The following is a 12581-nucleotide window of genomic DNA, read 5'->3' on the forward strand; positions in this document are numbered from 1 at the left end:
ACCCCACGCGGGAGATTCACCGGCTCAGGACCCTCCCCTTCCCTGGCGCTCCGCCCCCTTTTAACCGGCCTCTGCTCCCCGTGGTGTTCTTTCCGAACGTTGGTTGGGGATGCTCGCCCCGCCCTCGGAAGGAACCGCCGAACAGCCAGCCAACCGCTTCTCGCTTTGCTGGGTGACGTCACGTGGGTGCGGGAGGGGCTGACGTACAGGCGGGGCGCCGTCGCCTTGGCCACTCGTCCTCTTTTTTTTTTCCGCCTAGGCTGAGAGGAGCCAGGTGGCTAAAAAAAAAGGGGGAAGAGACGAGCATATCGGGCCCGGTTCGGCGCGCCGGGATCGGTTTCGCCGCTCCCTTTCCCCGCGCCATTCCTTCTGCCACCTCAGCGAAGGTTGCAGAGGCGCAGCGGGGGCGCGAAGGTTGCCGCCGCTGCGGCCTGGGCCTGAAACAAGATGGCGGCCCCGGGCGAGTACTTCAGTGTGGGCAGCCAGGTGTTGTGCCGGACTTGCCAGGAGCAGCGGCTGCAAGGCGAAGTGGTGGCTTTTGATTACCCCAGCAAGATGTTGGCACTCAGTATCCTGACTGGAAAGGGAGTGGAGGGCAGCGGGGAGCTCCGGCGGGGCAAGGGGACCTCGTCGCTGGGCCTGCCGAAGGGAGCTGCATGGGCAAAGAGGGCACGTGAGCTGCCTCAGTTCGACCCTCTTCGGCAGATGAGGGGAATGCTTGAGGAGCTGTGACAGATTTGGGAAGGTTGAGGGCTGTTGCTGGAGTGAGCTCGACATCAAAGACTCGTGGAAACCGAGGAGCGTGGTTTTTGGGGAGGAGTGGTAATTTTGAATGAGGAGACTCGGCTGAAGGGCTATTTGGGTATCATTTGATCCAAGTAGTTACTATTTGCATATGGTATTGGAGACAGAAGAAAACCTGTACAGGAAAGAGGGTGAAAACGAGCCAATAAGTTAACTAGTTAAGGAAGGGGAGAAAACTCAGTGCTAATAGATGGATCAGGGGTGAAAACCGAAGCCCAAGAAGTGCTTTCTGATATTGTAATAGAAATGGAAGAAAAATCGGGGGGATATGTCAAGAATATATAATTTATGTAGATAGGGGAAGCTGTTTTGAGGAAAAGAAATGGAGAGTGATGCAGAATTTTGTTGACGTGTAACACTTGATTTCTCAGTATTTGATGGCTAGTAATCTGAGTGTATGATTAATCTTGGAAAAGTATGCAAGTCAATCTATGCAAGTCTTCATCTGCTGTTTATGTAATTGCTTTTGATGTATGTGTGTAATGTAATGTAGGTTTACATTAATATTTGGTTTGGGATATCTTATTGTTATATTAATTGGAAAAAGATTTGCAGCAAAAAGAAAGGTGTGTTGAAGTTTTCAATAATTATTTCTTGCAACTACTATAGATCTTCACTAACTGCATTTAGGACATAGTTCTTCAATTGAAGAACTCAGAAATTAATGAATGATGAGATGTGATTAGACTTTTTCGGTGTTATGTATAGACATAGCTATTAAAAGGCAAGAAACCTAATAATGCAGAAGTCTTATCTGACAGCTTTCTTGATCTAAGAAATAATACCCATAGCTGGTACAGTAGCCCGAAACAGTTTTCTTGATTAGAATGTCATAGTGAACATGGGTTCAGGAGACTGAAACTCCATACCTTCTCTTTCAAGTGCAGTTCATTTCAAGGCCTTGAAAGGGTGAACTACTGTAAATAAATTCATAGAAAAAATGAGTATTCATGGTGGTGCAGAGTAACAGCACAACATGCTGTTTCAGTCTTGTGATAGGAGGCTTTAATCTGTTCCAGAAAACTCTTCATTTTTTAAATGACTAACAATGAAATTAGTTTTCTAGGTGATTTGATAGCAACCTCATGGATATAAATGAATAGTCCACAGAGATGCTGTGTTCTCTTGCAGCAGTTTTACAGAGAGACTGATAAAGCTACTAAGAAAATGATTGTTGCATTGGTAAGGTTTGGTTTACTGTATATAGTTAGCACCTGTTGCTGGATATTTTAAGGGAACCAATCTTGTGTTGTTGAATTCATATGCAATTTTTTCAGGAGGCAATCCTGATTATATTGGATGTACTATAAAGATAAAATCTTCCTTTATAGAAGTGTATCATTCTCTGAATTGCTATACAACTTTTGTATGTTCCTTAATGTTTTTCCCTAGAATGCCCTTCCTCAAGTGGTAAACCTAACCATGCAGATATCTTGCTTATAAATTTACAGTATGTATCAGAAGTTAACATAATTAATGACCGCACAGAAACACCCCCACCTTTAGCTTCACTCAATGTTAGCAAGGTAAGAATCTTTTGTGAATATGTTGAAAATATTGAAAGTACATATACAAACTTCACAGCAAAAATGTTTTTTTTCAAAGCAATATAGTTTTGAAGTTAATATTTTTTTCTAGTAATACATTTTTCTAGAATATAAATATCCAAAGCACCTGAGGGCAGGACAAGAAGCAATGAATGGAAACTAATCAAGGAGAGAAGCAACTTAGAACTAAGGAGAAATTTCCTGACAGAACAATTAATCAGTGAAATAACTTGCCTTCAGAGGTTGTGAATGCTCCACAACACTGGAGGTTTTTAAGAAGAGATTGGATAACCATTTGTCTGAAGTGGTGTAGGGTTTCCTACCTAAGCAGGGGGTTGGACTAGAAGACCTCCAAGGTCCCTTTCAACTGTTATTCTATTCTATTTCCTAATCCAAGAATTCTCAAACCCTAGCATGGCTGTCTTATAAATAATGAATTAGTTTATAATAGATCAAATTATTGCTTTAGCTTTAGAAATATAGTACTATGTGTTTAATATTCTCTTGACTTTATCAGCATTAGTGGTCAACTTTGACTTTTCTCTTACCACACCACAAAAATAAGTTCATTTGGAAAGATTGCAAGTTAAAACAACATTTCCTTTTCCCATAGATGCTCTATCTTTTGATTGCCTGGAGTTGGGAGTGAGTGATTTATATAGATAGATAAATGTAGATGGGTAACTATTTTGTAGGGGTAATGGGAGAAATCTATTGTTCAGAAGTTCCTATTTTTTACATGTTTTATGAGGCATTTGGAAGGCTAAATAATACATATTTCTTTTGTGTACCAAGTGTCAAGTAATTTGACTTTACACTGGAAATGCAAGTGTACAGCAGTTTGCAAAACTATCACTATTATGGCAAAGGCAGGTACTGCTGTTTTGATTTTGTAGTGCAATTTTGCCAAAGAGAAGACAAGACTTTATTTGGCCAGGTGTGATTAGACACATAAGGAATTTGTCTTCAGCATAGAAGCTCTCAATGTACCTGCAAAGTAACAAAATAATAATTATAATAATGATATAACTTATATACCTTATAGGTATATAAGACAGGGTGGTAGAGAAGATAATAATGATGATGCTGCTGGTGTTATACATGGGTAGATATACTTGGACATATGATAGTATTGTGAGGATTAGGTTTTCACAGTGATGGCACAAGGGAAAATGGATTTGCCTATAAAAATATAGTTCTGTTATATGCCTGTTGGGCATATTCCCAATTAAATGACTTCTTCATCTGTCAAATCCTTCAGGCACTTGTTAATTGAGAGAATATGGAGGTTTGTTTGTGTTGTTTGATAACCACATTTTAGTTCTTGCCAAAGAAATAAAACAAATGGATTTAGTTAACTAACTTTCTTTCCCACAAATAAAGCTATATAGGTGGAGCATTTTGTACATTTCTTCTAGACTAGTGTTTGTCAAACTTGACAACTTTATGATGTGTGGATGTCAATTCCCAGAATTCCTAGATTTGGATATTAGGTTGGACTACTATATGTCAGCTGTACCTCATTTTCCCCTCATCTTCCCCCTCCCCCTTTTAATCTTCTTAAAACTACCCCATTCCACATTTAAAATTATCTTGTGTTTTTCTTGTTTTGATTTGGAGAGCTTTTCACCTAGTTAAAGAACTTAAGTTCATGAGATGGGGTTTGTCCCATCTCTGTTATCCAGACATCCCACAAATTGAATTCTATTTGAAGACCAAAATTACTGCATCTCTCATGCACCTTTACAGCTTGCAAGCAAAGCACGGATGGAGAAGGAAGAAAAGATGAGCCAAGCATATGCAATTAGTGCTGGGGTCTCCTTGGAAGGACAACAATTATTTCAGACTATACACAAGACGTAAGTAACACAAATTTATATAGATATAATGGTAGTAGGCACTACTACTAATAGAGTACATTTATAGAGTACATTGAAACTGGTTTATTGTGAAGGGTGAACAATAGTTCATTAAAAGAACCAGTTTATAGCTTAAATACCTGTTACATACTTCAAGTCGGTTTGGTAAAACCACAAAACAATATTCAAATATCATATGAAGCCATTAAATGTGGTTTATTTCATTTTGATCTAGCATTATGTATAAGGCAATTCCTTGAGGTTTATGATTTATGTGTTAGACATGTTTACCAATTTAATCATATTTTATTAATAAAAACATAATTTATCATTATGTTAACCTAAACTATATACTCTATAGTTATAAAGTTCAGCATGTATAGATATTTAGATGATTGAAAAAGAGGATAATGTTAAATGAATGTTATGGACTGATTAAAATAAAATTTAACACTCTATTCACAGAGAAAATTTACAGCATGAAAAACTAGTACAGGTAGTCCTCAACTTATGACCACAATTGAGCCCAAAGTTTCGTTTGTTAAACAAGGCAGTTGTTAAGTGAGTTGTGCCTCATTTTACAATCTTTTTGCCACAGTTGTTAAGTGAATCACTGCAATTGAATGTGAGTTCCCCCATTGACTTTGCTTATCGGAAGCCAGCTGGGAAGGTGGTGCTCGCATAACCCTAGGACCCTGCAGCTGTCAGTTGCCAAGGACCTTAATTTTGATCACATGACCATGGGATGCTACAATGGCCATAAATGTGAAAAATGGTCACAAGTCACTTTTTTCAGTGCTGTTGTAACTTTGAACAGTAACTAAATGAATGGTTGTAAGTCGAGGACTACCTCTAGGAATATTCAGGAGCACATGTTCTTGGGCTAAAAAGAAAGTCATTGGACAGTTGGTGACAAGAACAAATAGCATTATCCTGTTCCCTTTTTCCATTGCAAATTGCCATGAATTTTCATTAGTGAAAGCAATAAATTTTTCTCTGCTTTCTCCAGTATTAAAGATTGTAAATGGCAAGAGAAAAATATAGTTGTGATGGAAGAAGTTGTCATTGCCCCTCCATATCAAGTGGAAAATTGTAAAGGCAAAGAGGGGAGTGCCCTAAGTCATGTACGCAAAATAGTAAGTATACAAAGATCAGAGGGGTATCAGGGAAAAGAGAAAATGGGGTTCAAAAAACAGCTGCACAAGCAAACTTGACCTTGATCATGCAGATTCAAAAGTGAACTTAAATTGAATTCACATATTTTGCTTATCTATTAAATGGTTTGTTTTGATTTTGGAATATATGTGAAGCTCAGCCACTATAACTCATAAATACTAGCTTCTGCTTATATTCTGTAAACTCAGACAATTATGCTTGTTTCAGTAATGACGCTTCAGTAGTCTATGGTGATGCAATGTATGAATGTAGCTTTCATATTGTCAGGCTCAGACCCAGGGATGAAACAGTGAGTCCAATATTTTATTTACTTACACCAGATAGGCAGATTCTTGTCAAACTAAAGCTATAACTTTCTAAGCTACAAGATACATCCAGGGAGATTCTAGGGGGTGGTTACCTTAAATCTCTTTAGCTACTTCCCCTTCTACAGTCTAGATTGTGTAGTCTTGAGCTGAATCTCCCTCTGGGAATGTTCTGAGTTTGCAGGCAAAATCCTCCCCCTCTGCTGCTGCTGCAGGTGCGCATACCATCACCTATATGCCTCAAGCAATACAGAGAGTCATTAATTGAGGACTAGTGGTTTAACAAATGTTCGATGTTGGAAAGGGTGGTTACAGCCTGCAAAGCACTTCTGGCTGTTATAAAATGTTTCTAATGCACACACACCAATGGTCACATGACCTCATTCAGGGCATTTGGCAACTGGCTCATATTTATGACTGGTTGCAGTGTCCCATGCTCACATGACCACAGTTTGTGTCATTTTTTGCTAGTTTATGGCAGGAAAAAAACCATCCATTCAGGAGAATGGATTCCAATTTAGGATTGCATGACTCATTTAACAACCGTTGTATAAACAGTAAAATTGGATTTGATCGTGTCGATGACTCGACTTATGACCACAACTTATCAAAATTCCAGTTTCAGTTGTGGTTGTAAGTCAAGGACTACCTGTAACCTTTAAAAAAATTAAATATCTGATCGAATAAGAGGCAAGCTAAAATTCACCTGATTAAAGTGATAGTTGTATTTGTAGTATAGAATGGAATTTAACAATCCTACAATAGTAGAACTCTAGGAAATGTCCGTGTGTCATGTTTCAAGTTTTATATATAAACATGTCTGTATGTCAAAGAATGTAATGCTAATATGCAATCCATTGATACAGTTTCCTAAATATTCTTTAATATTTGTAATAGAACACAGGCACCTTGTTTTTTTTCTGTTTTTTCTTTAAAAAATAAACCTTGATTTCTTTTATGGTTCATAAGTGACCCTCAATTTCAAACTGTTGTAAGCCAGGGGTCCCCAAGCCCCAGTCTGTGGTCCTTTGCCGGGAACCGGGCCATGGAAATGTTGGGGCATGGTGCATAGGTACACAGGTGCATTTATGAAAGTGACACATGCAAAACCATCCCCTCTCCTGCTATGCCACCATGATTTCCTCCAGTCTGCCGAGCTGAAAAGGTTGGGGAACACTATTGTAAATCCATCTTTTTGTAATCAACACTTCCAGCCTCGCGACCCATTACTTTTCATGAACATGCCAGTAGTTCCAATGTCTAAAATGAATGCTAACTTCCTTGCCTCCTTCTCCATTCAGGTCGAGAAACATTTTAGAGATGTCGAAAGCCAAAAGTTGATGCAGCGTTCACAAGTCCAGCCAACACAGAAGGAAAGCGCCCTCTCATCCTGAGTCCCGTCTGCCCTTCCTGGTTGCGACAGAGTGCTCCTGCGGGGGGTGGGGGTGGGGGGGGAAACCCTTCGAACACGCAGCAGCAGATGACAAAGACTTCTTCAAAAGAGGTCAGGGGAGGGCAGGGGGGTTCCCACTTCTATGTCGTGGCTACCCTGTAATGATGGGACCCACAGCTTCTGAACTTTAGACTTCAAAGACAAAAACAGAGAATAATTTAAAAACTCATTCATTACTTGACTAACAGACTCTTTACTTTTTGCCCACCAGGTTTCCCCCCTAGAACAGTCAGCTGTCTTGTATTTGAGGTTTTTCTCCCTCCCAGATTTTTCTGCTTTACTGAAATCAATTCCATGCCACCCCTGTTCCTGCTATATACTAGGAGAATTCAGTTCCCTAGTTTATCACATTAAAAAAGCGAAAAGAATAGAGGAAACAGAAGATAATAAGCTGACTGTAGTGATGTAATTGGAACTTTTCTGTGACTGGCGATCTCATTTTGGTTTTCGTTTGCACAAGGCAAGGCTTGAATTAGCCTTATTTTTCTTATCTCAAAATATATATATAATAAATATATATATAAATAAAATACCCTTTAAATATTTTTCTGCTTCTCGCAGTATTCAAAATTGGGATCATGGTAGAAAAAAAATTCTATGCTTGTTAACAATCAAGCTTTCTGCAGTTGTCATTTTTAGGTATAATTCAGAAGATCAGATATGTCTGCTGATGCTTGGGCTTCAGTGGGTCATGCCCTATTCAGAATGCATACTTAGGGCACAGGCATTTGGTCTTTCCATAAATTTTATCTTGTGCATTATGTTACATTGCCACAAATCTGAGCTCTGTTAATGCCATTGGATTAGAACTGCTAACCAAGGCTACAGATCATAGTAGTGGAATCATTCTATCCTCAAAGGCATGAAAACTAGATCTCACAGCTTCCTCTTGCTCATGTGCTGTTCTACTGACCACAATGAAGCACCCAAGGATTTTCTGTAGGATTTTCTGTTTGGGTGTAATATAGGAGGAACGATTTGTGTATTGCCCATAGTGACCCAATTGGGGTTGGGCAGGAGCGTGAAGATTTGGGCTTGAATTCACATGTGATTGTCCTTAGTCCTTCATTGGCCTTTTGTCCATGAAAATAAATCATCTGAATTGGCAGGAGAATAAAACTGCCTCAGTGGGATTTTCCTCTGCAGCATAGTAAAAGTATATTTCCAATGATGTACAGCTGTATCCATGGCATTTGCAGAGGAGCAAAGAGAAGTAAATGATATATGTGTTGTGGTGCAAGTGATGCAATTTGAATACTTTGTAAGACATCATGATGCAAATATATCATCTGTATGTCACATGACACATGTTTTGACATCATGACTTACTGTGGATAGTGCTGGCTATATCACTGTTAAGAGGAGATGTTACTTCAGCTTCTTGGTTTGTAGTGGTGATCAGGGACATTAGCTGTAGTTCCAGGGATCCAAGTATGATTCTTTGAATGGAAATATGTTCTGGCAGAGCTGCAGGGTCACTTGGAGACACTGTCCAAAAAGTATTATTTCTGTCCATAAGTCTATGTGCTACTGTTGGCTAAATGGTTGAAATGATCAGCATTTGTATGATTTACTTCTCCTGGACTTGCTGCTCGCAGGGTCATTCATAAGTATCCTTGGTTTGGAAATAAATATTTTGAAGATCCATAGGATACAACGATAACATAGGATGGGAGGGTGCTGTTGGGTTGGAGTTTTTTTTTTTTTTTTTGCTATGATCTCTTCTCCCTTTTCCCCTTTTTTGTTATTTCTAAACAAAAGGATAAAAATTTAAATAATTCAAGCCCTGCCTTTCAGAATGGAGGGATTTTTTTTAGCATTGTCTAGCAAAACCAATAAAAACCCAGAATTTTTTTAACCATCAATCAAGCATTTGTGTTGGTGGGTTTGTGTCTTTAAGCGTGCAGGCAGAGGATGGGGGGGGAGGGGGTTCAACAGAATTTGAAAACAACATACCATATTGTTTGCTGAAGTTGGAGAACACATGAGGACACACAGTTGCACATTATATGCAAACTGGCATGCCAACATATGCACTCTCATATGTTCTTTTGAGTGTGCCTATTTTACATATTCCTACATCAGTTCTCTATTTCTATGAAAGATAAATTGCTGGATATTTTTGCAAAATGTGTGAGTTAATATTTTTGATATTTGCAAGACAGTGCAACTTTAATGTAATATGGATGGAAAGCAGAAAAGAAAAGCTTTATGGAACAAACCAAGCCTTATGCATTTGTTCTCTAGAACAGGCACTATAATGTGGAGTTGTATAAATTTCTCTGCACATCATAAGGGTGATTTCCCATGTTGACAAAATACTTCAAGACATTCTAGTTAGAAAATTAGAATGAAGTGGCTACATAGCTAGCTCAAAAAGTGTTCATGAATAGTTCCTTATTAAACTGGTGTAAAGTGACAGAATTCAACTTTTATTAGCCACTTGAATGAAGAGGTTTAAAGAATGCTACCTGACGTTACAAATGACACAAAAAACAAAATCCAGAAGGCAAAATGTTTTTGATAAGCTAGTGGAAGCAGACTAGATATAATAAAATGAGAGAAGCATGGACTTCTTAGAAAATAAATGCAAAGTGGAGCAGCTGATTAGATAGTGATACATAACTGCAGAGTGAACAGGAATCAATGCTATAATAATGACTGCAAAGCAATGTGTTTTTACATTGTATCAGAAATAATTCCAAATCATAACAGGTAATTGTTCCATTTTATTCTGGCTGGACTTCACCTTGAGTACTATGTCTCATTCTCGGCACCCTATTTTAAGGATTCAGAGAGATTGGAACATATTTACATAAGGGCATTTAATCAGATTTAGAAAGTAAGCACAAGGAGATATGTTCAAGAAATGTTTGCCCAAGAAAGATGGAAGCAATAAAATAGCCCTCTTTACAATTGAAAGGATGCCACCCAGAAAAAGGTCAAGACCTCTTTTCTGTAATTCTAGACTGCAGGACATTATATAATGGAATTACCTTACAGGAAGCACATTCAAACCATTCTTTAAAAAAACAACAACCAGCAGTTACAGAGTGGAGTGAATTATCCAAAATAGTGGTGTGTTCCAGAGGGGGCTAGGCAGATACTTTTCTGGGAAGTTTTAATTTGTATTCCTGTATAAAGGAGGACCTGGATTCAATTTCCATGCTGGTCTCTTCCAGCTCAGATTCTGTTTTGGGGCCTGCACATGCTTCCCTGAAAATAAGACCTCCAAATAATAAGCCCAATCAGGCTTTTGAGCACATGTACTGAAATAAGCTGAAATATTGCAACATAGCAGCAGCAATGAGGTGACCATGCTCGCTGCCTCCTGCACCTCAAAAATAATAAGACCTCCCCGAAAATAAGGCCAAGTGCTTATTTCGAGGGTCAAAAGAAAAGACCCTGTCTTATCAGGGAAACACTGTAGTGCATAATAGTTGATTTCCTTTCTAGTCTTTACACTGCTTTTTGGCTGATAGACCATCAATACATTTTTAAAAATAATATTAGTTTTTACACCCATGTAAATAATGTGTGCCTGCTTGTCTAGGGCATAGTTGGTTTTAGTTCTCCAAATGTGAACTTGGCTCAGTTTAACTTTTATAAAAAAGATGTTCTATCTGGGGAAAAACAATAGCCTGAATTAATTGTAAAATAGTGGGATTGCCCTACCTTCCTTTGGCTCTCCTATGCTGTACTGATTTTGGCATCCTGTATTGGCACTTGCTTTCAGATCTGGAAGAATGTGTCAACAGAAAAAATACACAAATACAGGGTTTAATTTCTAATGTAGCAATGCTAATTGAAATGATATGTACACTATAAACAGGTGAGTAGTAAAATTGTTAACCATGTACAAAATTGAATTAAGCAAGAAATGCCCAACAGTTTATAAGACAACCATAAGCCATAAACGTGATTGTTCATGGTAGGTATTCAATGTGTTATTTGCACTCCCAATCAGAAATAGCAAGAATACTAGACAGTCATACACACATGTCCTGGCATTTGAGAGCAAGCAACATGTATTTTTAAATTTTATAATACCCAGAAATCTGATCTCTTACAGATAACAATTGAGACTGATCCTTGAGCTGTTAAAAGGAAGGCATCAGACCAGTCTTAACGCCTAACAAATCTTAATCCAGTTTAATAATTTTGTAGTTAAGAACTATGGTTTGAGGCATTTTTGTAGATGTTTGCAGTATAAAAATGAAAGTTAATTTTAAGTTGTGTATAATTGGAAGCAGTGGCTGTTTAGTAATAAAAATAGAATAAGGTGAAGAGAAGACAATCCTACCATGATTTTTTTTTTAAAAAACAATTTTTAACATGAATTTTGATTATCCCCCCCCCCCCCCAGTTAAACTGCTTACAGTATTTTCCCAAACGGTGTCCTCTTCAATAGGGCCTGAAAAGCATTTTTTTTCATAGTCTGATAGATCACAGTCCTTTTTTGTTTTCTTTGTGAATTAAATATATTTCCCCCCAGAACTTTTAACATTATAAAATGGCACACGTAAACACTCACCATTTCAAAATAAAAACAGGTGAATCTATCATTTGGGATGGTGTAACAGAACTGAACTGAGCCAAAATATGTCTTGCAAGTCAGCTTGTTTTTACTTCCCTCCCTTCCCTAAGAGTCAGAGGGTAACCAGTCTAAGCCTCTTTCTAATACTATCTCTTCCCAATTCTTAAGAACATTTTGTCCTTACTTTGTAATGGCTTCTGAATATTCCCTTCAAAGTCACCTCCAGGCACTCTACACTAGCAAAGCAAAATGAAAGACTGATAATATGAAAAATAAAACATCGAATAATAAAGCGACATGTATTGAGGACATTTAAATGACCAAATTGAGTTGCTGATGGGGATGGGAATCTGTCAGTTTGCCTTGGATCGTGACTTCTCACAAGATAAGACTGCTGGACAAAGCTGAAATACAAATGTTACAGGAGGAAGACATTGCAGTAGACTGAAAAAAAGGTATGGAGAATAAATAGAGCAGACTGTAATAAGAGCCAATTTGTTGGAATGGTTAAGATGCTGCCCAAAAAAACAAGATTTAAGCTCTAAACTTCCAATAGGCATGAAAGCCTTGGGCCGCTCATTTTCAGCCTTGACCAACTCTCAGGGTGGTGGATGTGCCGAAAATAGGTGGTAGGAGTGTTTGGTATGTTTTGTTGCCTTTAATTATATATAAAAACTGAATGATAAAAATAATTGACAAAATGCTTTTGTACCAAAAGCTGCCATTGCAAACCTGATTGTAAGGAAGTTTTCACAGTGACAAAAGAGCAGGAAGGCATTGAAAAAAAAAATAGTGGATGGTTTAAGTGCAGGGCTAGCCTAGAGCTTATCAATCAGAACAAGGATTGTATTTCAATCAATTTGTACAGTACAATACAGTATAACTTTGGATATGTATTGA

At 38.2% G+C, this 12581-nt stretch overlaps 1 protein-coding gene across 1 annotated transcript; it reads left to right on the forward strand.

The window, feature by feature from the left end:
- The first annotated feature begins 200 nt into the window (after positions 1 to 200).
- LSM12 (LSM12 homolog) lies at positions 201 to 9013 on the forward strand. Its single transcript, XM_081933235.1, has 5 exons — positions 201 to 568; positions 2197 to 2330; positions 4101 to 4210; positions 5220 to 5346; positions 6993 to 9013. The coding sequence occupies exons 1-5, from the start codon at positions 448 to 450 to the stop codon at positions 7083 to 7085; spliced, it is 585 nt and encodes a 194-aa protein (XP_081789361.1). The 5' UTR covers positions 201 to 447; the 3' UTR covers positions 7086 to 9013.
- The last annotated feature ends 3568 nt before the right edge of the window (positions 9014 to 12581 follow it).

Source organism: Natrix helvetica (assembly GCF_964273705.1).
Source record: "Natrix helvetica genome assembly, chromosome: Z".
NCBI lineage: Eukaryota > Metazoa > Chordata > Lepidosauria > Squamata > Natricidae > Natrix > Natrix helvetica.

Coding starts and splice junctions, on each gene's coding strand:
- LSM12 (XM_081933235.1), top strand. CDS start 448: ATGGCGGCCCCGGGCGAGTACTTCAGTGTGGGCAGCCAGGTGTTGTGC. Junction 569..2,196: donor CAGCAAGATGTTGGCACTCA/GTATCCTGACTG, acceptor GTTTTTCCCTAG/AATGCCCTTCCTCAAGTGGT. Junction 2,331..4,100: donor CTTCACTCAATGTTAGCAAG/GTAAGAATCTTT, acceptor GCACCTTTACAG/CTTGCAAGCAAAGCACGGAT.